Here is a 26779-nt window from a genome sequence, read left to right on the forward strand (position 1 = left end):
AGTGAAAGAAATCCATGTAATAACAAAGGGAGAATTCATTGATTCATGTGCTGAAGCCATAGAAAATGCTTTGGTGGGATCAGATTTAAGGGAGAAATAGAACAAATAATGAAATTACATCGTGCGCTTTGGCTTTCTCTCCTCTGTTTCCTCTTGTGTGGTTCTTACATTTTTCTACTTTATAGACCATTCTTTGTCATACAGGAGCAAACATGATGTTTGGCAGCTCACAATCTGATAGCTTTCCCTGCCAAATCTAGTTAGGAAAATCCCAGGGAAGGGTTCCAATTGTCCCAGCATTAGTCATGTGTACATTCCTGGACTAGTAACTAGTGTCACCAGCCTGGAGCCCATGCTCACCATTGTGGTCTATGAATGGAGCCTATTACCTGAAGAATGGAGAAAATGTATGCTGGCCAATGACTTTCCCAGTCTCTCAAAAGAAATCACCACCATGGACAATTAATATGCAGCTGAAGAAACTTTCTATTTGTTGCGGGGCGGGGGGGGGAGGTGAAATGAATTATTTCAATAATCGGTGGAAAATAATGAACTGTGAATAAAATTAGGAACGCCACTTGGTGTCAAATTCATTTATGTGGTAGTGAGCTTATAATTCTAGTTAGGACACCCCTGACTAGTATCATGTATGTTTGTTTCTCAATTATATTAGGATTACCTTAATTACTACTTTTTACATTTTCGACATTGGAAAATTCTTAAGCTGTTTTAAGATAAACATGCCGACCCGTTCTTCATGTTCATGAAAGAGATGTCACTATTATGCTATGTTTGTTTAATAGACCTTTGAAGATAAGCTCCTGACACTACTTGGAAAATATTCAAAGTACAGCTTTATTGATGCAAGAAGGAATTCTAAAAACTCCAGTGTGGACTATGGTCAGCTATGTGGCTCCAGTGTATACTATGTGGTAACTAACTCATATGACGAACAGCCACATCCCTTGCTGTGAATAAAAAGAAAGGGATTTGCCAGCTTTTTAGATATTTTAAGTAATTTAAAATGTCAGTAAAAAGCATTAGATTTTTACCTGCTTATCCAATTTTATTGTCATAGGAATTCTTCTCTGTCCATTGGGTCTGTAGGTTTCTCATTTCACTTTGTTTTAGGAAGGTTCGAGGGATATCAGGATTGCTGCTGTTGACCTGGCCTCTTTAATTATCCATTTCAAGTTTTTAGGGCTGACCCATTTACCAGCATTGGGACCTCTTTCTCTGTGCATCACTATGTCTGCGTTCATTTTCTTATGTTATGAGCTGGTGGTTCTCAAACTTCAGTGTCTGAGCCAGACCTCAGACCAGTTCAGAAGGACGAAACTGAGTCCTGGGCATTTCTTATAGTAAACTTTCCAGGTGATTCTGTTCTACACCAACTGTTTTTCCTTCTTAATTTTGTTGTTGCTGCTGCTGAGAAAATAGTGACATACTTTCTGCAAATGCATTCCACTGATAAACTAGCAGTATCAAAATGGTAGGGAGAGCTTTGCAATCAGATGACCCAGTTTCAACTCCTACCTCAATTACTAATTGACTAAATAACCTTGAATGAGGTACTTGACTCTGTTGTTCTTAGTTTCCTCTGGGTAAACTGGGAAGGATAAAACATCCATTCCATTCACAATATATACAGATATCAAATAATTATGTTGTACACCTGAAACTAATACATTATATGTCAGTTATATCTTAATTTAAAAAATACAGCCATTAAAAAAATCAGTTAAAAGGAAGTTACTCTCCATAGATAGATAGATAGGTAGATAGATAGATGGATAAGATAAATAATATTTCTGGAAGACAGTTTCCTCATTACTTCCACAAAGATTTTTTGTCAGTGTAATAGTTATTTGATCATTCTATTACTATGGTTATTTTATGTTGTAGATAATATTAAATTCACTGAACACATCATTTAGACTTCTTAATCTATTATGTTTTCAGATTTTGGAGAAGTGATATTTAAGCAACAATTATGCTTAGTTTTGTTCATTAAAAGTATACAAGAATTTCACCTTGATGTACCTTAAACTTTAGAGGGGTGGATATGGTCTAAAGTTTGAAGACTGAGCTTTAATGATAAAAGTTGTTCATAACATCATGTTATGTTGTATTGTTATTAATCTGAAAATCCGTTTCTCGTTTTATCCAACATCAAAGAAGGAAAGCAGAAGAGATCCATCATTATATATTATGTTTGCCACACTGGGTTTATTTAGTAATCTCTCCTAAATTGTTTAATCTATGAAGCTGATATTACCAACAGTTCCTTAAAATATTGACACTTGCACTTTGTTGATTCAATCATTATTTACCATATTCTAAGTGAGTATCAAAAGGGAAAAGCCTCCTTGGATTAGGGGAGATAAGTGAAATAGGTGAAGGTGATTTAGAAGTATAAAACTTCCAGTTATAACATATAAGTCATGGAGATGAAAAGTATAGGATAGAGGATATAGTCAATAATATTGCAATAATGTGTGGTGACAGATGGTGACTAAACTCAGTGTGATGAACAGTGAGTAATGTATAGAATTGTCAATTCACTGTGTCGTACATCTGAAACTAGGGTAACATCGTATGTCAGTTATATCTAAAAACACACAGAGGGGCGCCTGGGTGGCTCAGTCGGTTAAGCATCTGACTTCAGCTCAGGTCACGATCTCACGGTCCGTGAGTTCGAGCCCCGCATCGGGCTCTGGGCTGATGGCTCAGAGCCTGGAGCCTGCTTCCGATTCTGTGTCTCCCTCTCTCTCTGCCCCTCCCCCGTTCATGCTGTCTCTCTCTGTCTCAAAAATCAATAAACGTTAAAAAAAATTAAAAAAAAAATAACACACAGAGAGAAATATTCCACTGAGGTAATTAGTGTATAGTTTACTATTTCTCTTTACCTTTACTTAGCCTTTTGTCTCCTATCTGTACCCCTATTTTGAGAAATAAAATACTGTAAAATGTAAAGTGACCTAATAACCGTTTATTAACATTTTCCCTTATGCATCCAAAAAGATTGCATTTAAGGGGCACCTGGGTGACTCAGTTGGCTGAGCATCCGAGTCTTGATTTTGGCTCAGGTCATAATCCCAGAGTTGTGGGATCAAGCCCCGCGTCAGGCTCCACACTGAGTGTGGAGCCTATTTGGGATTTTCTCTCTCTCCCTTTGCCCCTCTCCTCCACTCACGCTTTCTCTCTCTAAAATAAAAAAGAGAGAGAGAGAGAGAGAGAGAAAGAGATTGCATTTAAAAATTCAGAAGCTTCCAATGAAAATCATACTTAGCTATCTTCTTGTTTTTGTGTGAAATATCTCACTCATAACTCCATGGATCTTAGCAAAGCTTAATAATAGTAATTTAATTCTGTCTGCAAACACCCAATACTTACGTTGTTGTTTATTTTTATTTTCATGTGCAATGGAAAATCAAGTTTGTGCCCACATGATTTTTATGTAAAATAATCATTTTCATATGTTTGGCTTTGGGTTTTTTGAAAGACAGACTTTAGAAAATGTGAGGGCTTAAAATCTCCACATGTGTTGCTGCTAGACATATCACAATGGGCCGCTGTTTCAGTACAACACATGCATCATTGAATATGCATAGTCAGATGATACTGAGCTTCCCAAGTGGATTGGCTGAGAATGTCCAGGAAGGGGAACTCACCATAGATTTATTTGATTCTACTACTGTGATAGGCATTTTCAATTACCCTGATACAGAGTCAGGATAAAATATGTTATGGTCAACCTTACTTTGCTATCCTGTTTCCAACATTCTGTGCCAGATAATCAGCAGTTTGACCAATATGTGATGCCAAATAGTTGCTAGGAGGACTTTTGGGTATTTTATATATGTGTAGGCTTGTGTGCTATGCTGGACAGCATTCTTTCCATCCTTCATGAATGTAGCTGAGCTTCTCTGATGATAGCAGTTATAATTTAGTAGCATTTACCTTGGGGGAACAAAGCTGCTAGGAATTCAATAATGCTTTAAAGAAAGTGTATATTGTATTGATCACAGCAACAACTATTTTCTTATATTTTAGAAAAGTACATTTGTGGGCATAGTAAGTTACTGTCTTTAGTTTATAGTATAGTGCTTGATACAGATTAGGGTGTTTTTTTTTTTTTTCTAATTTAAAATTCTTTTTTCTAAATGTTTATTATCTTGAGAGGGAGAGAGATAGAGAGTGAGTGGGGGAGGGGCAGAGAGAGATGGGGAGAGAGGGAATCCCAAGCAGGCTCTGCGCTGTCAGCATAGAGCCCAATGCGGGGCTCGAACCCACGAACTGTGAGATCAAGACCTGAGCCGAAACCAAGGTTGGAGACTTTTTACCAACTGAGCCACCTAGGCACCCCCGGATTAGGTTTTGAGATCCACTGATGTGCACATTGGCACAAAATTCAGGTGATTCCAGCTTGTTGGAATACGGTAAGAAAGTTTCAAGTGATTTACCAAAAATTAGATCTCAAAAAAGACACTTAACTATTCTGAGCCTTCCTTTCTTCATCTGTGAATATTTTAAAATAAGAATGTCATGGATATTCATTAAGATAACATACATAAAGACTGGCACCTAGTTATACCTGTCATAAAATTCATTTTTATTTACCCTTGCCAGTAATGCACTATGATCTGAAATTTACTGCTATATCATGTGAATTAAACTTCTTTGTCAGAAAATGCATGTGACTCACATAATGTAGAAACTTGTACTTTATTGATGTTGTTGAGTTGACCTAGAAACAGCTAATAAGAAAAGAAATAAAATTGAAATTTAGCCAAACTTGATTCTTTACTTTCTTTTTACTAAATTATTTTTTAAAGGTCAAAGAGGGGCGCCTGGGTGGCGCAGTCGGTTAAGCGTCCGACTTCAGCCAGGTCACGATCTCATGGTCCGTGAGTTCGAGCCCAGCATCAGGCTCTGGGCAGATGGCTCGGAGCCTGGAGCCTGTTTCCGATTCTATGTCTCCCTCTCTCTCTGCCCCTCCCCCGTTCATGCTCTGTCTCTCTCTGTCCCAAAAATAAATAAAAACGTTGAAAAAAAAAAAAAAAAAAAAATTAAAAAAAAAAAAAAAAAAAAAGGTCAAAGAGTTACTTTGTCATTTACAAAATCAGTATTTTATTAAAAATTGCATTTCTGCAATTACCATGAAGCATCAAGCTTTCCATTTTATGACTCCTGAGACTTCCACCTAAGTTGCTAATTTTCTTTGAAGTCTTTATAAAATTGTCATATCAAAGTCGCTTGTCATCATATTAAATCTCATGGCCTTCCAAATGAGATAACAAGTAAAATTTTTAGAAATTCATTGATATTTTTCTAATGGAACTGTAAAAGTAAACTGCATTTAATAGATATATTGATTTCCCTCCACCCTAAGTTTCTAGACTTAAATAAGAGAGTTTATTTAGTTGCTTTTCTTATTTCAGAATGATTTGCAAGTGTGTGATATGTCCATCTTTGGAAGACAGAGCAGGTAAACCTCAGAAGAATTTTGTATGGGGGTGCCTAGGTGGCTTAGTCAGTTATGTATCTGACTTCGGCTCAGGTCATGATCTCGCAGTTTGTGGGTTCAAGCCCTGCGCTGGGCTCTGTACTGACAGCTCAGAGCCTGGAGCCTGCTTCGGATTCTGTGTCTCCCTCTCTCTCTGCCTCTCCCCCGCTCATCCTCTGTCTCTCAAAAATGAATAAATGTTAAAAAGTTAAAAAAAATCATTTTATATAATGTTGAAATGCTTTTATTAGATATATTTTTTGTGTTTTTTTATTTTAGGAAATTTTTTCAAATTATAGGTGGGAATTACTTTTTAAAATGAAAATAAAGTAAAAACACGGACCAACCCTAGAGCTATGAACACCACTAAAAAATAACAAAGCAAAAGGGTTATCATTGATTGTTTGCTTCTAAATAAGATGTGTCAAATGTTGTCTTCAGATCAAGAACACTCAATTTCCAAGTCCTGTGTAACTGAGGGAGGGTTTTATTCTCTAGCTTTCTTTCTCTTTTGGAAGGGGGTGCAAAGAGGGAAGGTTAGGTGTAAGGCAAAACCAAGTCATGAGGAGGGAAGCAAGGTTTTAGTTATTGGAACTGGGTTTGGCTTAGCATAATAAAACCATAGCCAGCTTTGAGGATGGGGTTGGAGTGGGAGGTAGACAAGGGTGACCAGGTCATAGCAGAAGAGCCATACAAAGCTGACTTGACAAAGCGTCACATGTCCTTAGATTTCCCCTGCCCACTGGAGGCAGTGGTCAAGGGCTCTTTGTGGTCCTAAAACTGCAAATAGGGGTTAAGTGGTTTCTGGCAACTATGAACAGTGTTGACAGAGAAGTGGATTAAAAGGATAAATGAAAAGCAGTCATTGGGAAGAGGAAGAAACCTGGATACCTAACCTTAGTTGCTTATGTGCCAGATACTCTACTAGGCAATTCACATTTGGCCTTGAGGACAATCCTGTGAGGTAGGTGTTTTCATTCGTTTTATTTCATTTTACAGATGAGGACATTGATAAGCAGAGAATGGCATTGCATAATTTACATAACAAGCATTGGGGTGTGGATTTAAAGATGTAGAATAAAAAGCGAGTTGTGTGTAATAACCTAGGCGGATGATTCATTTACATCGGGATCTACGGAGAAACCAGATGTGATGAAGTGTAGCATTTATCCAGGGAAATTAATTGATACTTAGTGGTGTTTTAGAATGTGAAAACAATTCATTCTCTAGTTGCTTCTAAAGAGATGGAGCTCTTAGAAAAAATGTTGGTTCAAGATGCCAATGTTACTTAAAACAATATGTTTTAATATTAGGACTCGATAGTTACACTGTACAAATTCTTATTTCCTGCTGGAGAAGCACAACGACTCAACTTTGTAATGAAAGCAGAAATAGATCAGGTGTTCTCAAACCATAATTTGCATCAGAATTACTTCTGATGCTTGTTAAAAATAGATTTTTTTTTCTGGCACCTGGTTGGCTCAGTCGGTTAAGGGTCGGACTCTTAATTTTGGTTCAGGTTATCTCAAGGTTCCTGAGTTTGAGCCCCAGGTAGGGCTCTGTGCTGACAGTGCAGAGCCTGCTTGGGATTCTCTCTCTCTCTCCCTCTTTCTTTGCCCCTCCCCCACTGTGCTGTCTCTGTCTCAATCAAAATAAATAAATAAACTTAAAAAAATAGATTTTTTTTTAAAGACTTAATTCAGTATAGGGCTCCTGGGTGGCTCAGTTGGTTGAACATCCGACTTCAGCTCAGGTCATGATCCCGTGGTTTGTGGGTTCGAGCCCCACGTTGAGCTCTGTGCTGACAGCTCAGAGCCTGGAGCCTGCTTCCGATTCTGTCTCCCTCTTTCTCTGCCCCTCCCCTGCTTGCTCTCTCTCAAAAATAAATAAACATTTAAAAAATGTAAAAGAGGGGCGCCTGGGTGGCGCAGTCAGTTAAGCATCCGACTTCAGCCAGGTCACAATCTCACGGTCCGTGAGTTCGAGCCCCGCATCAGGCTCTGGGCTGATGGCTCAGAGCCTGGAGCCTGTTTCACATTCTGTGTCTCCCTCTCTCTCTGCCCCTCCCCCGTTCATGCTCTGTCTCTCTCTGTCCCAAAAATAAATAAACGTTGAAAAAAAAAAAATTTAAAAAATGTAAAAGAAAAAAAGGTAAAGACTTAATTCGGTAGATCAGGAGTGGGGGACCCTGACATCTAAATTATTAACGAGACCCCTCTTCTCTAGTTCACTGGGGTGCTCCCTAGCAGTTAAGGCCCATTGGATATAATTGATGACTTTCACTGTGATGGATATGGGTGTTTAAGAGCTGCAGGTGTAGGTTTCCATCTTTGCCTTTTGTATTTATTCTCACTTAACAGCAGATTAGAACTGTGTCCTCTCCCATAGTAGCAACCAATTATGTGTGACTATTTAAATGAGATTAACTGAAGTAAAATGAAACAAAAGGTGAGTTCAAGTGCCCCAACACCTCATGTGGCTCGTGATTACTTTATCAGAGGGAGCACATGATAGAACATTTTAATCATTATTGCAGAAAGTTCTCTTGGACAGCACTGGATTGGAATGTAAGAATAATGAGGGGTGCCTGGGTGGCTCAGTTGGTTAAACATCCAACTTCGCTCAGGTCATGAACTCATGGGTCGTGAGTTCGAGCCCCGCATTGGGCTCTGTGCTGATAGCTCAGAACCTGGAGCCTGCCACGAGTCTTTCTCTCGCTCTCTCTCTGCCCGTCCCTCACTCGCACTCTGTCTCTCTCTCAAAAATAAATAAATATTAAAAAAAAGAATGTAAGAATAAGGAAATCTGGCCCCATTGTAGTTTTTATAATGTTGAGAATTATGTTTTAAAGTTGTCCCTATGAAACTTTCTTTAAGTAGGAGCAGACATTTTCTTTACAAAAGGAGCTGCCCTATTAAAAAGTACTTCTAATTAAATAACAACTATTGTATGGTTTTTTTCTCTCTTTGAAAGGAATAAACATGCTTACAGAAGATAAATTACCTAATGGTTTCAGCTTGTACTTGGAATGTAATCATCTCAAGACTCTTTTTATGTACATGGGATTTTCCCACCAAAAAACTTGCTCCCAAAAACATTTCTTACTGTTCTCAAAGAAGTAGGAGTGACCTCAATATTTCGTCACATTATAAAACAGGTTTAAAGGTGATCTGCAAACGTAAAGCTGTGGTCTCAACAGCCTTCAGGATTTGTCCTTATGTTGCTATATTACATCAACATGTTTTGTGTGTCATCAAAAGCATTTCTGTACAAAATGTACATGCAGTTTAGCATTAAATCTTAAATATACCTTTTAGCTAGCATTTTCCTGAACACATTGACTATAATTTATAAATTATCAAGTATAGTTATCTTAGGAGATACACAGTGTAACTATAAATTATAACTTGAAACTATAGTTCTTGAAATAAAACGTTCTGGGAATGGGATGGAAAGAAACCCTGCTCTGCGCTCTTTTTAAAATATCATCTGTTGAGCTTCAAGTTGCTTTTTAAAGTCTTAGAGTTATGTCATACTCAATGTATGAAGAAAATGAAATTTACAGTGTTGGTTTCTTAAATTCAAACACAAGTTTAAAATGAAAACAGCCCTAAGCTAGCTTTCTTCTTGTCTCTTAGATCCTGAACCTCAGAGCTGTTGGACCGAGTTGTGTGAATTCTTCCTTCAGAATGCTTCTTGGATTTTTCATTTATTTCATTCCCATCACCTTCGTTGCCTCACATCTAAGCTGTGGGGGTGATTATCTTAACAGGTGCTGGGGCTCCCCTCTCTACTCCGCATCCCGCCCAGCCCTGTGAGTTTAATGCTCTTCAACAACATTTCCATCACGTTATTTTACTTCCCAAAATCTTTTAAGAACTTCTTTGTTGCTAATAGGCTAGAATCCAAAAGCCTTTTTCGAACATTTTTAGATCTTAATAGTTTGGCTACAGATAGCTTTTCAACTCCTAGTTTCTATTAGCCTTGGACCGAACCTTTCGTACAAATCATTCTGGGCTTCTTCGTATCACATTATTCTGTTCCTTCCTTGTTTAGCCCGTTTGGAAGCATCCTTCCTACTCATCTGTGCTTATCGCTTGCTTACGGGTTGAATTGTGTCCCATGAAGAGTTGATAACGTTTTAACTCCAATATCTGTGAATGTGGAGATTGTTTGGAAATAGAGTTGTTGGAGATGAGCAAGTTAAGGTGAAGTCACTAGGGTGGGCCTTACTGCAATATGACTGTGTCCTTATAGAACGGGGAAATTGGGGGTGGGGGGGTACCTGGGTGGCTCAGTGGGTTAAATGTCCGACTTTGGCTCAGGACATGATCTCAAGGCTTGTGAGTTCGAGCTCTGCATTGGGCTCTGTACTGACAGCTCAGTGCCTGGAGCCTGCTTTGGATTCTGTGTCTCCTCTCTCTGCCCCTCCCCTGCTCGTGCTCTGTTTCTCTCTGTCTCTCAAAAATAAATAAAAATAAAAAAAATTAAGAACGGGAAAATTGGGACACAGAAGCAGAGACACAGGGACACTGCCATGTGAAGATGAAGACAGTATGGGGTGGGTGATGCAGTGGAAACCAAGGAACTTCCAGTAAACTCCTAGAATGTAGGAAGAAGGCATGGAGCGATCCTCCCTCACAACCCTCAGGAGCTATCCCTGCTGCCACTCTAATCTTGGACTTCTAGCCTCCAGACCCGCGAGACAATAAATTTCTGGGTTTTTTAAGCCACCCTGATTGTGATACTTGTTATGACAACACTAAGAAATAGATACACCCATTATTCTGTTGTCTATTTAAAAAAAATATTAGTGCCCCTCTTCAATAATATGATGGTCTTTTCTGTGGATGGATCTACTCTCTACAAAAATGCAAATATATTCATAAACCCCAAACTTCAAGTCTTTTAAGGAGCAAAGAACTTCTGACCAACCCAAATCGCATCCAGCCCCCCGTATCCAACCAAAACCCCATCTTCTATGAGAAAGCAGTTTGCTTTACCTAACTTTCAGCTCTTGTTTCTTCTTTGGCGTTTATGTATTTTGCTCTTGGTACTTCATTGTGTGCTTGTTGGAGTCTGAGCTCTTCAACATAGGTAGGGCCCTCCCCACTTGTAAACACTAATCTTTCTAGGGCCTAAACTCCCAGATCGTAAGGTTTTGTAAGACAGAGTTACTTCACCAGCGTTGCAAAGTAATTATATACCTAAAGTACAAGGAGATCACATGTTCACCATTCAATAAATGCCTGGAACATACTAAGTGCTCAGTACTTAACTGCCAGCTATTGTTATTCCCTAGTATTAATGTCTGCTAAAGTACTTCTCCACAGAAAATAACTTGAACTTCCTGCTTCATCAAGGGAATAATTATAACAGGTTACTCCACTCAGCCTGTGCAGAGTCCAGCATCCAGGGGAAAGTAGGTGTGAAAAGAGGTTTAAAATAAGAAGTCAGGGAAGCAGGCAGTGCTGCATGGCAACACCATGTAGGGCGTGCAGGCTCTGGAGTCTGTATCTTAGAGTTTGAGTCTCAGCTCTTTATGAATTTTTGGGAGGTATTGTGCAGTATGATATGACATTGTGCAAATATGATGATATATGTGCAAATATCTCTATAAATCATTTAGGAGCTATTTACCCCCTCTGAGCTTTTCTTTATTCATCAAGAAAAAGTAATTATCCTTATACTTCTTATGAAAATTAGAACCTCTTCTAAAACTGTGTCGATTTTATATCTCTGGGCATGGCCACAGAAATTTGCATCTATTTCCAAGAATTCACAGACACTTAGAAGCACATCCTGAACAGGCAAAGAACACTGCTTCTTTAGTCTTTTTTTACAAAAGGTTTCACTCCTAACCTCATGTTTGTAGGATTCAGAAGAACAGGGTTCCTGTTTCTGGCTACCAGGAATGTTTTATTTACTGTCAACCTTAATCAAATATTTTCGATCTGTTGACTAGTTTTTCTTTGTTTGTAAGGTGTGAGGCTTGACAGATTTATCTGTTCTTATTCTAGCTTTAACATGGTATATTAATCTCATTTTATGGATGGAGAAACTGACCCAGTAACTGAGGTTGGTAAGGTAGAAATTTATGGGCTTAGGAGAAAAGCCAGAATATTCTGATATGAATCCACTCCATTCTCTTCTCCCAACTTCCATTTGGAACCAAAGTGTTTCCTTTTCCTAGTTTTTCTTATATGAATTTGAGAGTTAAACAAAACAGAACAAAACAAAACCTTTGGGTTTATGATGTTTATTCTTATACAAGGTAAATTCTTAAACAGTTGTACTGTTTTATACATAGTATACTGATCGCATAGTTTACTGGTCACATGTCCAAGTTAGGGAGTAGGATCCCTACTCCCATGGATCTGAATCTTTATCGGTTAGTACCTGTTAAGTTTTGGGCTAACTACTTAATTTTTGTGTCTCAGGTTTCTCATCTATAAATTATGGATCCTAATAGGACCCACGTAGGAACATTTTTGATTCCATTTTAATACAGCTAATGTTTGGAATATGAATATGTCTTAGCTATTCTCTTCTGACATTCAAGATTAATGAGATAATTATGAAAATATTAGTTGTGTCCTTCTGAGACTTTTTGAGAAAGTATTATGTTTTTTTTTTTTTTTTTTTCTGATAAACACACCAGCATAACTAAGTAACCATATAGAAGCAAGTCAAACCGTGTAAGGATTCTGGAAGTTATATAAGGTGGCAGTGTCACTTTGAACCATCTCCTATGCATCCCATGCTCCATAAACATTTCGATTCATCTTTTTCTTTTAAAAAACTTTTTCATGTGCAAAATCCACGACTCTTGTAGCTCTGTAGGATTTTTGCATTTTCTTGGGTGTCAGGTTTGCAAAGAGAGATCAACATCTTTAATCTCCAAGACCACAAGAGTATGGCTTTGTATGTGTAGAATGGTAAGAACTCAAGGGGCTTGCAGTCAAGATGGTGTTTTGTGTGTTATGGATTAAAGCTATTATGAAGTGAAATGAAAACTCTAGAAGCTGGCAGAAGCTCCCCTTCAGCTCTGCATGTGAACATACAGCCTGTTGCAATGGTTACAGTGAAGCAAAAACAAAACATTAGAAATAATAGTCTGCTTACACTTTGCCAAGAGAAAAGTTTATGAAGGGAAAAGTCAGTAAAAATACCTGATTCCTTGAGTATTTTCTTTATTATTATTTATTCCTCTACTTCTCTCCTTTTATAATCTCATTTCATTCATACAAGTCAAAGTAATCATTTTAAATTTTTATATGCATATCTCTATATAGATATGTATATAGATATGTGTGTATATATATGTATTTATATTTGCAGATATTTCTTTTCAAGAACATTACACTCATGTTTAGGTTTAAGGCTTTGTTATGTGTGTGTGTGTGTGTGTGTGTGTGTGTGTGTGTGTGTGTGTGTGTATACATATATATGAACAGTTTTGAGTTCACAGCCAGATTGAAGGGAAGGTACAGAGTTAGAGATGTCCCATATACTCCCTGCCTCCACAAATACGTTTTCCACCAGAGTAGTACATTTGTTACAACCGATGAACTTACATTGATACATCATAATCACTTCAAGTCCATGGGTAACAAGATCACCTATAACTTTACCTTTATTGAAACGCTGTGCTTTCTGTGTATTAAACATCAACTAGTATATTGACACAAATCTGTTGCTTTACATGGTACCCTTGGGAGGTCTTTAGATGTTATGTATCACTAGTTGATCACATGGATGAATTTATAAGACTTGTAGCACATCTGTAATACAGTTTGGTGACTGATTTCATGTTGTTCCTTATATATGTGTGTGTGTGTGTGTGTGTGTGTGTGTGTGTGTATATATTCTTTCTTTGTGTATATATATATATGTGTGTGTGTGTATACACACACACACACATATATATATATACACTATATATATATATATATATATATATATATATATATATATACACAAAGACAGAATACTTTTATTTTTTTATTATTTTTTAGAGATTTTATTTTTAAGTAAACTCTGTAGCCAACATGGGACTTGAACTCACAACCCTGGGATCAAGAGTCCCACATTCCACCAACTGAGTCTGCCAGGTGCCTCTTTCTCTTTGTTCTTCTTAAAATCTCTGTATGTGCTGTTAGTTCTTGGCTTCCATATACAAACTGTAGAGCCAAGTACAGAGTAATTGCTCAATAAGCACTTGTGGAATTGAAATAATTTTACTTCTGTGTATCATTTTGGATGATTTTCTTCTGGACCTCTGCCATTTACCAGTCATCATTCTCATGGTTTTAGAATTAAACCAGGTAAAGAAAGCAAACAACTAGAGAAATTACTATAGGTTTCCTCTTTGCATTGGATTTCAGTCTGTATTTCCACATTGGGTAGACTGTTACATTTTTGTTTTAAAAAGCATCAAATCTGACATAATGTGGCAGTTTATTTCCTTCATTCACTTTGTCTCACAGCCAACATTTTACTGATTTGTCTAATAAGTTGACCAAGAGCTGACTCTTCTCTTTCTGTCCATGATGTTTACATAAGATGTAATACATTTTCTGTCTTAGGACAGAAATGTCTTAAAAAATTGTATCTTAGGACAATTTGAATATACTTTTTATTTCATTTGATCAGTAATTTTGGTACCAGTTACCATGATGGATATTTGTGATAGGATGTTGTTGTTTTTTTAATCTTATTTAATCTGACTTTTTAAGGAGAGGGGGTGTCCAATGGCCCCGGGAAATGATTGAAGGAGATTTTTATTACTAAATTTGAGAAGGTCACGGTTAAACTGGGTTGAGTTGGTCAACCTAAGAGGATTTCTGTATTTAAAATGAATGAGCTAATTTCACCTTACTAATTTTGTCTTCATCAATAAACTAAAAATACATGGATTTTTCCATATACTTTTCCTGGGAAGTTGTGTTCAGAGAAAGAGATTACTGTTTTCACACTGAGGATATCTATTAGAAAGATCTTGGGACTTGGTCCTAAAATGATGCTATATATCTGATTATCTAATAAATCAATCTTTAGAATTATTTATGCTTGTAAATTATATGTTTAAACATTAAGTTGTTGGGCTAATGGATAAATAAGAATTAAAATTTGAAGCTTTTCTGGAGCGCCTGGGTGGCTCAGTCAGTTAAGGGTCTGACTTCAGCTCAGGCCATGATCTCACAGTTTGTGAGTTTGTGCCCCGTGTCAGGCTCTGTGCTGACTGTTCAGAGCCTGGAGCCTGCTTTGGATTCTGTGTCTCCTTCTCTCTCTGCCCTTCCCTTGCTCACGCTTTGTCTCTGTCTCTGTCTCTCTCTCTCTCTGTCTCAAAAATAAGTAAACATTAAAAATAAAAAAAAAAAAAAATTGAAGCTTTTCTTTGAACAGAATTAACAAATGTTTAAAGATATGTTTTAGGGGAGCCTGGGTGGCGCAGTCGGTTAAGCGTCCGACTTCAGCTCAGGTCACGATCTCACGGTCCGTGAGTTCGAGCCCCGCGTCAGGCTCTGGGCTGATGGCTCGGAGCCTGGAGCCTGTTTCCGATTCTGTGTCTCCCTCTCTCTCTGCCCCTCCCCCGTTCATGCTCTGTCTCTCTCTGTCCCAAAAATAAAATAAAAAAACGTTGAAAAAAAAATTTAAAGATATGTTTTAGTTTAAAATCCCTTAAGGAGTATAATCCAAAATAAAAATAGGGCATTTCACTAGACATCAGTATTTCAGGAAGTTTTGATCACTGTGAACCAAACTGAAGGCACAAATAAGCATATTTTAAAAGGTGATATGACTAAGAATGTGACATGAAAGAAAAATCAGATATTTAACTCATTTTCCAATTTTATACCTTAAATAATTATAATTTTGAAGTAGTATTTTAGAAGGACAATGTTTGCTTTCTCTTTCTTTCAATAAACTTTAAAATGTTTAAAAATAAATAAGTAAATAAATAAACATCTTTTAAAAAGGTGTATTAACATACAGAATGATAAATGCATATACACATCATAAAAATTAAAGAAAAAAAATACCTTAGAAAAAAGTGACCCTATTCCAAAAGGAAAAAGAAAAGAAAAAAAGCCAAACTTACTTTCAGAAGAAAAGAAACAGAACAACAGATCTGAAATCAGAGAGAGAGAGAGAGAGAGAGAGAGAGAGAGAGAGAAAAGATGGTTTTAGAGTTAGGAGATTTTTTTGAGAGATTTCTTTTTGTATCAAAAGTTGTATATGTTGATATTTCATGTAAGGTACTTTTTCCATTAGATCAATCACACAATAGCTTTGTTTTCGACTCATGAGTTATTTACTTATTCTGTTAGAGAATGAAGATTAGGGAGTATATTTTAAGTTAACATCTGGAATACACTCTAAGTCCCCAGATTTTGTATGTCAAGTGAGAGAATCAGTCTCTCAGTGTCTATTATTGGGGTGCTCTGTAGAATATATAAGATCTAAATCCAAGATATAACGAGAGAGAAATAGGGTAGATACAGGGGAGGTGAAAATGACAGTTTGCTAATGCGTAAATAAATTTCTTTAGAAATTCTTGTACATGTCAGAAGTACTGACTGACTTTAAAAATAAGTGAAGTTGACTGCATTCCTATAGGGATTTCTCAGTAATCCTTTAAAAGGCTGTTTTAAGTATTTGTTTTCCTAAAGTGTAATTCTCTTTAGGTAATTATCCATAAAATTACAATTGTATACTCCATTTTGACAACATTAATTCACCTAGATTCAAGGGTTCTCAAAATATAACTTAAATATGACTACCTAATTTAAGAAGTAAAGTTGCAAGCCTTATTTTTAGTACTTTAATTGATTTTAGGTTATTGAGTCAGTAAATTAATATCTATAATGTACAGATTCTATAAATGTCTAATGCAAGTCATTAGAGAAGGCATGGATAAGTACTACTTTACATAATAACTTAGAAAAACTTCATATGGTTAATGGATCGTATTACATCCCTATTTGTTTTTACGTACTTTTTTTAATATATGTAAATCATAACCCTAGTCACATAGAATGTTCTTTAAAAAAAATTTATTTATTTTGAGAGAGTGAGGGAGCAGGGGCAGGCAGAAGGAGAGAGAGAGAGAGAGAGAGAGAGAGAGAGAGAGAGAGAGAGAGAATCCCAAGCAGGCTCTATAGTCAGCATGGAGCCCAACATAGGGCTCGATCTCATGACCCTGAGATCATGACCTGAGCCGAAATCAAGAGTCTGATGCTTAACTGGCTTAGCCACCCAGGCACCCCTACATACTTTCAATTTGTGACTTAAAAATATGATCTTAAACACAAAAATCAAGTGAATTTCAGGATAGAAATTTTTCCCATGGAAATTTAAATTCAGGACAGAGGAAGTTTGGTAAGCAAGGTTTCTTTCATACAGTATGAGTATTTTTGAGTTGTAATTTCAATAAGAAAGTCTGCTCATGTTCTTTATATTGAGGTTATAGTTGGCTTAAATTTATAACCATCTGCAATTTCCATATTATATATAAAAATGTGAAATGTAGATTAATGATTACAATTTGTGTAATCCGTCCTAATATGTTGAAACTCTAATATTATGATGAACTATGTTTTCCAGCAATAAAAAACATTCACAGGACCACCCAAATACTGTTTTTCACAGTTTAAAATGTTGTTCAGAATTTCTTGTCTGTGAAAAGATGGTTCTAACAGCTGAAATAAGCTATTATATTTTTAGGCCTATTTTGGTTCATTATGGTAGGTATTAGTAAATAAAGGTTTATTTGTGAATTTTGATACCTCGTATATCTATAAAAAGTTTTCTTGGGGCACCTGGGTGACTCAGTCGGTTCAGCTTTTGACTTTGGCTCAGGTCATGATCTCAGTGGATCTGTATGGGATATTTTCCATAAGGAACATGGACACGTTATTATTGACAGCTTTAGACAGACTCGAATTCTGATGATTGTTAGTTGAGCAGTAAGTTGGGTGGGCTAAATGCTCTAGTTTGTTTTTCGTCTCTTTTGATAGATGTTCTGCTGGAATTGTGCCAGATCTTGCCAAGAAATGTGTAAATGGGAAAGAATCTTAAGTTGAGTTCTCAACCCAAACTAGAGACTTGCTTAGTTTGTAACTCTTCTTACAAATTTAGAAAAAAAAAAAAAAAAAGTAACTGATTTCTGTATAAAATAGTAGAAATCCTAATATAATTCCAGGACAGGATGAAGAGGAGAATCATAGAAGTAAACATTGGTGTTTATGCCAATTTCTAATACTACATTAATGGTCACAATCAAGGGTCAATGTAATATTTAAGGCATTAGGGATTATGCTACCCTATAAAATAGAGATATTTTTATACTCGTTTTACAGATGAAGAGACTAACATTCAGAGAGGTTAAGCAATTTATCTGAGTTTACACAGCTAAGAAGTAAAAGAGTTTGGGTTTGAATCCAGGCACTGAGTCCATTCTCTAGATTGAAGAAACTTTCCCTACAAGTGCTACATTAGTTTATTTTTTCGTTTTTTGTTTTTGTTTTTCCCTCACCTAAGCTATTTCTTCCTGGTGAACATCAGGCTGTTAAGGTCAATATGTATATATATTTTAAGTTTATTTATTTTGAGAGAGAGAGAGAGAGAGAGAGAGAGAGAGGAGCGCGCGCGCGCACACACACACAAGTGGGGGAGGGGCAGAGAGCAAGAAGGGGAGAGAGAGACTCCCAAGCAGGCTCTGCACCCTCAGCTCAGAGCCAGGGTGGAGATACAATTCAGAGCCCATGAGATTATGACCTGAGCTGAAGTCGGAGGCTCAAATGACTGAGCCACCAGGGCATCCCAAGGTCAAGGATTATATCTCCTATTTCTTTGTGTTGCCAATGCTTAGAGCAATTCCTAATACAATATATGCTTAATATATAGGTAAACTAATGGATAGGTGAGAAAATTTAGACTTTAGCATATGCAAATATTTTTATTTGAAGAAGGTAGAATTCTCCTGTTTGTATATTAATTGGAAATTTTACTACAAGGGTGAATAGGAAGCATGAACCCAGCTAACTGACTTCAGCCCTATAATCCGTTTAGTGACAGCTCAGGGAGAAATCCTGCCTGATTTGAGTGAGTTGAGGTCATTTCTGCAGCTAATGCCTTAGTAGCTTCTGCTGTATTTGGGTCCCCTGACAGAAAAGTTTATTCTACTTACACTCCATATTATTAAAAATTGGAGCAGGGGGGAGAGCAAATGATATTGTTTTTTTTTTAAATTTAACTTATTCTGCTGTCAGTCTTTTTCATTTCTCTTGGGACAGAGCCATATAATATTAGATTCTGTAGGAATATTACAAAAACACCAGGGATTCACTTCTAGAATTCCATTTTGGGCAATTTTGGTAATCATTTTAGGTGATAACAGATACTATCAATGACACTCAGCTGATTTGGGGGATTATTTAGGGAGAATTACAATCATAGGAAATTAATATGAAACAAAGTACCTAAAGAAAATGCATGATTCATTAATCATGTAGTTGTTTTAGTGCATTGTTTCCCTTGTGTTTCTTTCCTCCATATAGTTCCAGGTGAAACTATGTTTTTTGTTTTTTGGGGTTTTTTTTTTTTTCCGTGATATGGTCTGTTTTTTTATTTATTCCAATGATGAGTGAGTATTTGGGAAATGTGTATGAGTCAGTAGTCTACTCGCTACACAGTGAGTAATTAATGGATGCTGTCTTCTTATTTTTAACAAATATCTCCTTGTAGGATGAAATTCTGACAGGATAATTACAGGATTGGTGCCCACGATAAGATTTATGTTAATAGTTGGAGGCTGTATGCTCCTTAAAATGTAAATGGAGCTTGAACAAAAAGGTTAAGAGGCAAAGGCTCTTTTAAGAATATAGGTGTTCTTTTACAAATACAGGTTTGTTGTCAAGGCAGATCTAAATCCCCCACCCCCACCTAGGACAGATGTCACCAATTGTCTGTTAATATTCATTGTGCATCTGTCAGCGAATTACTGAACTTGTTACTCTTGTGCTTTTAGTAATTTTACAAGCATTTCTGTGCTGTAAGATGTTTTCATAGGATATATGATACAAGTGGATATTTTAATCATTTAATGGTTTCTAGTTTTAACCTACCGAGGAATATGAAAGAGAAATTCAGATCAAAATAAGACTGTGTTAATAAAATAAATACTGTTTCATTCAATCTACTAAGAAGAAGCAGACTTGAAAACATAAACAAAACCCTGAGACGAATGTTATTGCCATGCTAGGAAAAAAGAGTAGAAACATATATATGAAAAAAGAATAAAATTACATATGTGTGTGTTTTGCATATCTCAACAGAATATTACCAAGATCTGTCTTTTAAATAGTTTCTTGCTTGAGGTTCCTATAGAAGTAATGTTTTAAAGGGGGGAACGGTTTACATCCAAGTAGGAGTTTGGTTTCCTCATCATAAATCTCACGTGACTTTGATATATTTCCTTGAAATACTTAGCACTAATGTGTCTATCTTTTTCCAGCTGCGGTTGTGTAAATATTTAGATATTTCAGTCACTCGTGTTTATATTTTATCTTCCAACTGGGCAGTTGTTGAAGGAATTCTGCCTTGCCCTTTTCTCCGATGTTGGCCTTGCCTAAAGTCAGCTGTGTTCTATTCCCAAGGTTCTGCCAGGATTCTTGCCGAGGGCAACTGACATTATCGTCCTTGTTCCTTGTTAAAGCTTCACTCCGCCAGTCCCTTTCTTCTTTTACCGTCTCTTCTATGTTACTTTTCTGTTTCCTGTGAAAAGTTTGGCTGAAAATAGGAAGTTGGTTTTACCGAGTGTAATAGAAACCTTATATCTTGTAACATAAAACAAACAAACCAAAATAACAACAAATTAACGCTAACTAGAGTGGTGGTTGTCAGGTGGCTTACGGGAACTCAGAGTTTATGATGGAAGAGAGAAGTCTTTTTATGAATAATGAACCAAGAATATTAGAGAGAGAGGCTTTGTGACACAGTGGAGGTGAACACCTCTTCTAGGGAGGAAGACTAACCTACGTTCTTCTGAGAGTCACATGTAGACTTCTGTATTTGACCTTGGCATAACTCTCTGAAGTTTCCCTTTACGAAAATGAGTCAATTATTGATAGAAGATGAGAGGCTTTTCCCTCTCTCATGAGAGGAAAAATTAGAGAACCAGTAATACTGAATTTTTTAAAGATCTTTGTTTTTTTTTTAATGTAACCTCTACACCCAGCGTGGGGCTTGAACTCACAACCCAGAGATCAAGAGTTGTATGCTCCACCACCTGAGCCAGCCGGATGCCCCAGTGATACTGAATTTTCATTGTGCAAAGAGTTGTGTAGGAACTGAGGTATTAACAACTGACAGTATAAGGATACTTACTCCAAAATTCAACCTCCTATTTAGAGAAGATGACGCAATAGAAGAAAAGCTTTATACTTCCATTTGTTCATCATCAAACTCTTTACTGAGTAAAAGGAATATGCAATCATGTGGTTTACAGTTAGGTGTTCTCTGTGTGCATAGGGAGAGAACAACAGATGCCACCACATGTGACTACTTCTTGTTTTTATCATCCACGTTTTCAAAAATGAGCGTTCGAAAAGAACACTTCCGGTGTTGGAATCCAGAACAGACCAAACATGTTTCTCTGTGGATTTTAGCTAATTAATCCTAGCAGTATTTATGGAATAGTTGGGAAGAGCAAGGGTTTAGAGTTTGACTAAGATGGAATCCCAGCACTGCCACCTTCCAGCTGAATGACAGCTGAGAGTCTCACTTCCCCCATATGGACACCAGATACACAACGCCCACCTCATAAAGATGTGATGGAGGAGATGATGGATAATAAATGCTAGTTTTCATTTTCTTTCCTTTCCTTTCTGCTTAGACTTGATAATAAAGAATAATTTATTATAGTTTTTCTGGTGATGAAATGATGGCCATTTATAATTTTTATTGTGGAGGTTAACCAGTTACTCATTATAAATATCACTCGGGAATTGGAAAGTTCCTTTTCTGCAAGTTATACATTATGAGGAATGTGGGCTTTCTATGTTTTTTGTTATGATCTTCAAAGGTATCAACTCTGTATTTAAGTAACTTTTTTTTTCTAACCCTAATCATTCTTTCTTCATATTATTATATGCTAACAGAGTATATTTTCTTTGGAAATGTGTTCCTTAGAAAAAAATTCAGTAGGATATCCTGAAAAAAGAAAACTGAAGGGTTCAACGGCCAAATAATTTTGAGAAGTGCTGCATAGAATGAATACCTTTCTTTGTACGCATCATAATGTGCTTTAGCAAGACTAAAGACCCTGAGAGCTGCAGGTCTTTTTTTTTCTTTTGAGCAATACATATTAACAATCTGGGGGAAGTGGATTCCAAGGAACATTTTTGAAAATTTAGCCTTTAGTAATACAGAAGCCATTTTATTGCTGAAACTCTTTTACTGAAAACTGCCGTGCTAACATTCCGGGGAAAGCTGAGGCCTGTGTTCTCCGTTCCCAGAAGTCACACTAGCTGTGGCCCAGCTATACGGGACTGCAGGTTACGGACACAGAGAGTCTTGAGCTCCACTGTACTTCAGTGGAGTCTGGGTAATCTCCAGGTTCTGTAATTGGCTGTTAATTCCTCAGTACACTGTCCCTAGACAGTTTTATTCTTTCCCATGGTTTCAGTCTCCAGATTGACTCTCATCTATGGCTCAAGCTGAGATTCTTTTCTGAGGTCCAACTTGGATATTCACTTGCCACCCTGTCATCTCCATTTGGATATTCAAGAAGTACTCCAGGCTCCTCTGTCCTTCCTCTCACCAGATTTCACTGTTTTATTCCCCACCTTCATTGGGATTGCCCTTCACCCACTGCTCTGATCAGAAACTTGGAATCTCTCTACCTTGTGCTTCCTCTCCATCCTGTGCATTGTTCAATTCTGTTTTATCCCTTATTGCCAATGATCAGGCGCTGTTGATTTTGTAACTATCTCTAGATTCTTTTTTCTGTTTTCTGCTCTGTCCAAGTCCAAGTTTTCAGAATTTAATTGTTTGAAGAGAACAAAATTTCCTGACCAATGACCTCCTAATTTAGCCTGCTATAGTCCAGTTTCATACTACCAGTAGTGAGCTCTTTAAAAACAAACTTCGGGGCACCCGGGTGGCCCAGTCGGTTAAGCGTCGGACTTAGTTCGGGTCATGATCTCGTGGTCTGTGAGTTCAAGCCCCACATAGGGCTCTGTGCTTACGGTTCAGAGCCTGGAGCCTGCTTCAGATTCTGTGTCTCCTTCTCTCTCTGCTACTCCCCTGCTCATGCTCTGTCTCTCTCTGTCTCTCAAAAATAAATAAACGTTAAAAAATTTAAAAAAAATTAGAAAAAAAAAAAAAAAAAAACTTGACTGTGCCCTAAAATAATTAAATGTTTTGTTGCCTTCAGGTAGATTCCAGAACTTTGGCTTGATACACAAAGCCCACCACATTATTGCTTCTGACTACTTCTTCAGGCACGTACTTGCTAATCTCTGACATCACCTTATACTTAGGTCATACAAACTCCCTGAAGGTCCCACAAGTGTATCATGTTTTTTTGTAGCTGTGCCTCTGGGTGAAATCATCTCCTTTCTTTTATTCTTGACTTACTCTTCAAGACTCATCTCAAATTTTATGTGTCAGGATGCCTTCTCTTCCTTGCTCAGGCAGTTCTAAGTGTCCCCTCTTTGTTTTTTCATAGTAAATTGTGCATCTCTATTTCCTATCTGAAATGAACTTTCAGAATTTAAAATAAAGATATGCTTTATTAATTAAATATATATTACCCCAGTAGTTGATTCTCCTTTGCATCCACCCTTCATAATTAAGGCTGGTAATATATTATAATGTTTTATTTTCTGAAATTTTCTAGCATTTGCAATTGAGTACTCTAAAATCTAACTTAAATTTCATTTGACTTCAGTATAGCCTTTGTGAGAGGATATGAGTTGCCAAGTTATTTTTTTCCCCATGTTGCTGGTTTATTTCTTCCTCCTTTAGAACCCGGTTTCATTTAAAGAATTTATGGTATGTCGTATACCATGCATTGAACTAAAGCTGTTTCTCAACATTTCAGATTGCAAAACTATTACTCAGTATTTCAGATGATACTTTTTGTTATTTCAGGATTGATATAAGCAAATGCTCTTTTAATTTCATCATTCATTTGTTCATTTCATTGAGAAAATAATGTTAATTGTAGTAATTACAAATTAGAGATGTGCATCAGCCCATGCAGAGTCTACGAAAGGTTGAATAGTATGGATATGGTTACAATTTAAAAAATAAAATCTTTAATGTCTCTTCACAGAATACATGATTATTAAGCCTCAGATCATTCCATTCAAATAGGTCTTCTCCATCAGCCCTTCATTCATTTTTTTTTTCATTTATTCAACACATATTTATTGAGTACCTACGGTGTGCTCAGCACTCTGCCAGGCATAAGAGAAGCAACCATGAGCAAAATCAGACCCATAGATCTTATAGACTAATGGGAAAGATGGTATTCAAAGCATCAAACAAAAAAATTCAAATTGTAATTCTGATCATTCTTACCAACCTTAACTATATAGTGGTGTTTAGGTTTATAAAAGGGTCATTTAATTTTTGTGGTAAGATCAGGGAGGACAGAGATTTGAAAGGAAAGTGGATATTAACTAGGGTAAGATCATTTCCAACACAGACCCTGTGGCAGGTGTAGGCCTGTGGCAGAAGAAATCACAATGTGTTTGTAAAGTAACACAAGGTAGAGAAAAGCAGAGAAAGAAGTGGAACAGGAAGAGTCTGGAGAGCCAGATAGGGGAATGAGCACACTCTTGTAGATCTTGTTAAAGACTTTATCTTAAGAGCAGTGAGTTTATTTTAAGAGCCCCTGAAGTAGGGGAGAACCCAGATTGTATTTGCATTTCAAAGCCTTCATCTGGCTACACTGAAGTGAAGCTATTTAAGAGCTTTCCTAAATCCTGGTGGGAATTGATAGAAGTTTGATCTGGGTTGGTAGCTGGCTGTGGAGACGGAGAGGAATAGATTGATTTAAGAAACAGGGGAAAGAAAGGGAGGTGTCAAGGAAGCCTGGTTTCTACTTTGCATTATTCATTGAGATTGGATGACTAGATAAGATCAAGGTTTGGGGCTCAATTAAATTAAGCCTTGGGCTGTTGCATTTGAGAAATCTTTAAGAAATTTACATATTAAATCTTTCCACGGCAGCAATATGGTAGGAATATTAAAAAATATGAATCTTTATCCCTGTTTCAAAAGTTATAATCTCACTGGGAAAAAATAAAGTACAGACACAGGAAATATTTAAATGATATGTACACTCAGGACTTCACTTATTAAGTAATCCATAAGGTACAGAATGTAGGCCCTCACCCAGGGTCCTTTTTCATTTTATGTTAAATTTAATTATTTAAACTCAGTTATATAACATTTCATCTTTGAAGTATATTAAATATTAACATATAATTATTGGTACCTAATGAAATTCATTCAAATTCTGGGAAAGTGTACACACATGCGTACTTTTATTATTTAGGAAGATATAAAAATCTATATAGAGAGCAGTTTCATCATGTATTTGAATATGAATTTCACTAGTGTACTGGATAGTTTTTTTAAAGTGTTGATTGATGTTAGTTACAAAGGAGATTCTCAGAATCCATACAATTATTTGTAATGCTCTACAATTCCCTCACACATTCCTCTGCAGAAAACAGGCACAGAATGTGGTCTGTACAGACAGGATGATGGGTTCTGAAAGCATTTGTGGTCAAGGGATTTGAAGAGCAGACAGAATTTGTCCAGGCAAAATTGAAGCAAGAGCACTTTCTAAGTGGAGGGCCAACAGGATTCAAGAATTGGAAGATGTGCTTAAGGTGGACAACAGAGGGATTAATTAGTAAATAGGGATGGCAGCGTAGTCAGTATTATCCCCTGTTTACATAGTAGTAAGCCTAGGCTTTTATTTTTTTTATAAAATTTTTTTTAATGTTTATTCATTTTTGAGAGACAGAGAGACACAGGGCATGAGCGGGGAAGGGGCAGAGAGAGAGGGAGACGCAGAATCCGAAGCAGGCTCCAGGCTCTGAGCTGTCAGCTCAGAGCCCGACGCCGGGCTCGAACTCACGAACTGTGAGATCATGACCTGAGCCGAAGTCGGGCACTCAACCGACTGAGCCACCCAGGTGCCCCAAGCCTAGGCTTTTGAACTAAGTTCTGTAACTGTTTCCAAGTGGTAATATGAAGATATTTCATCACTTCTTCTGCAGGCTCCCGTCTTCGTCAGGAAGATTTTCCACCTCGCATTGTTGAACACCCTTCGGACCTAATTGTGTCAAAAGGAGAACCTGCAACTTTGAACTGTAAAGCTGAAGGCCGCCCCACACCCACTATCGAATGGTACAAAGGGGGGGAGAGAGTGGAGACGGACAAAGATGACCCTCGATCACACCGAATGTTGCTGCCAAGTGGATCTTTATTTTTCTTACGTATAGTACATGGACGAAAAAGCAGGCCTGATGAAGGGGTCTACGTCTGTGTAGCAAGGAATTACCTCGGAGAGGCCGTGAGCCATAATGCATCGCTGGAGGTGGCTAGTAAGTAAAACGGGCTTTTACAGCGGGGATGGTACATTGGGATCATTTCCCTGGAGAATGGTAATAAAAAGTCAAATCTGTATCCCAGGCTTTACCTGAGGAAAATTTCTACTTTCTATTTGAATACTATCCTCTACCTATTTAATTTTTTCATAGTTTTCATTGTAACTGGTTATTCAAGCTAAATTGGGATTTGCCCATAGTTGTTGAACCATTTTATTTTTAATTTGGAGCTGCTTTCTGTTGAGTCTTTTCACTGAAATCGATTTAGTTCTTCTCCTTTGTTGCTTTTAAATATATTGAATATCTGTATGTTTCTCTAAAAAGAATAGCATGGGGTATTTTTCACTTGTCTTCATTTGGAGAAATACTTTCAACTGGTGGTATAGATAAGGTTTTAAACTGTTTCTAATTCTTAGAAATATATTATACTTCTGGTAAACTATAGCTAGAGAAATGTATGTATGTGCCTCATTCTTTATTATCTTGGCTGTTGTAGTGCACTGTGGGAGGAAAACCCGTGTATGTCATCCTTCGGTAGTTAATGGTTTAGTTTATATGCATAAATACCAAATGTAGCTCATTTGCAATGACCTCAAGAAGGATCTGTTGACTAATGATTAAGTTGTTATAT

The 26779-nt window shown here is 37.0% G+C and overlaps 1 protein-coding gene across 9 annotated transcripts in view; it reads left to right on the forward strand.

Annotated features, from left to right (window-relative positions):
• ROBO1 (roundabout guidance receptor 1) overlaps nucleotides 1–26779 on the forward strand; it is a 1149709-nt gene that overhangs the window by 793018 nt on the left and 329912 nt on the right. For all 9 annotated transcript variants that reach the window (XM_086675711.1, XM_086675709.1, XM_086675710.1 and 6 more), the window contains one exon: nucleotides 25819–26145. In XM_086675711.1, the coding sequence (XP_086531837.1) occupies nucleotides 25819–26145 (327 nt within the window). The remainder of the gene's footprint in view (nucleotides 1–25818; nucleotides 26146–26779) is intronic.

The sequence above is a fragment of the Puma concolor genome, chromosome C2, assembly GCF_028749965.1.
Source record: "Puma concolor isolate L17-30 chromosome C2, mPumCon1.1.hap2, whole genome shotgun sequence".
NCBI classification, from domain to species: Eukaryota; Metazoa; Chordata; class Mammalia; order Carnivora; family Felidae; genus Puma; species Puma concolor.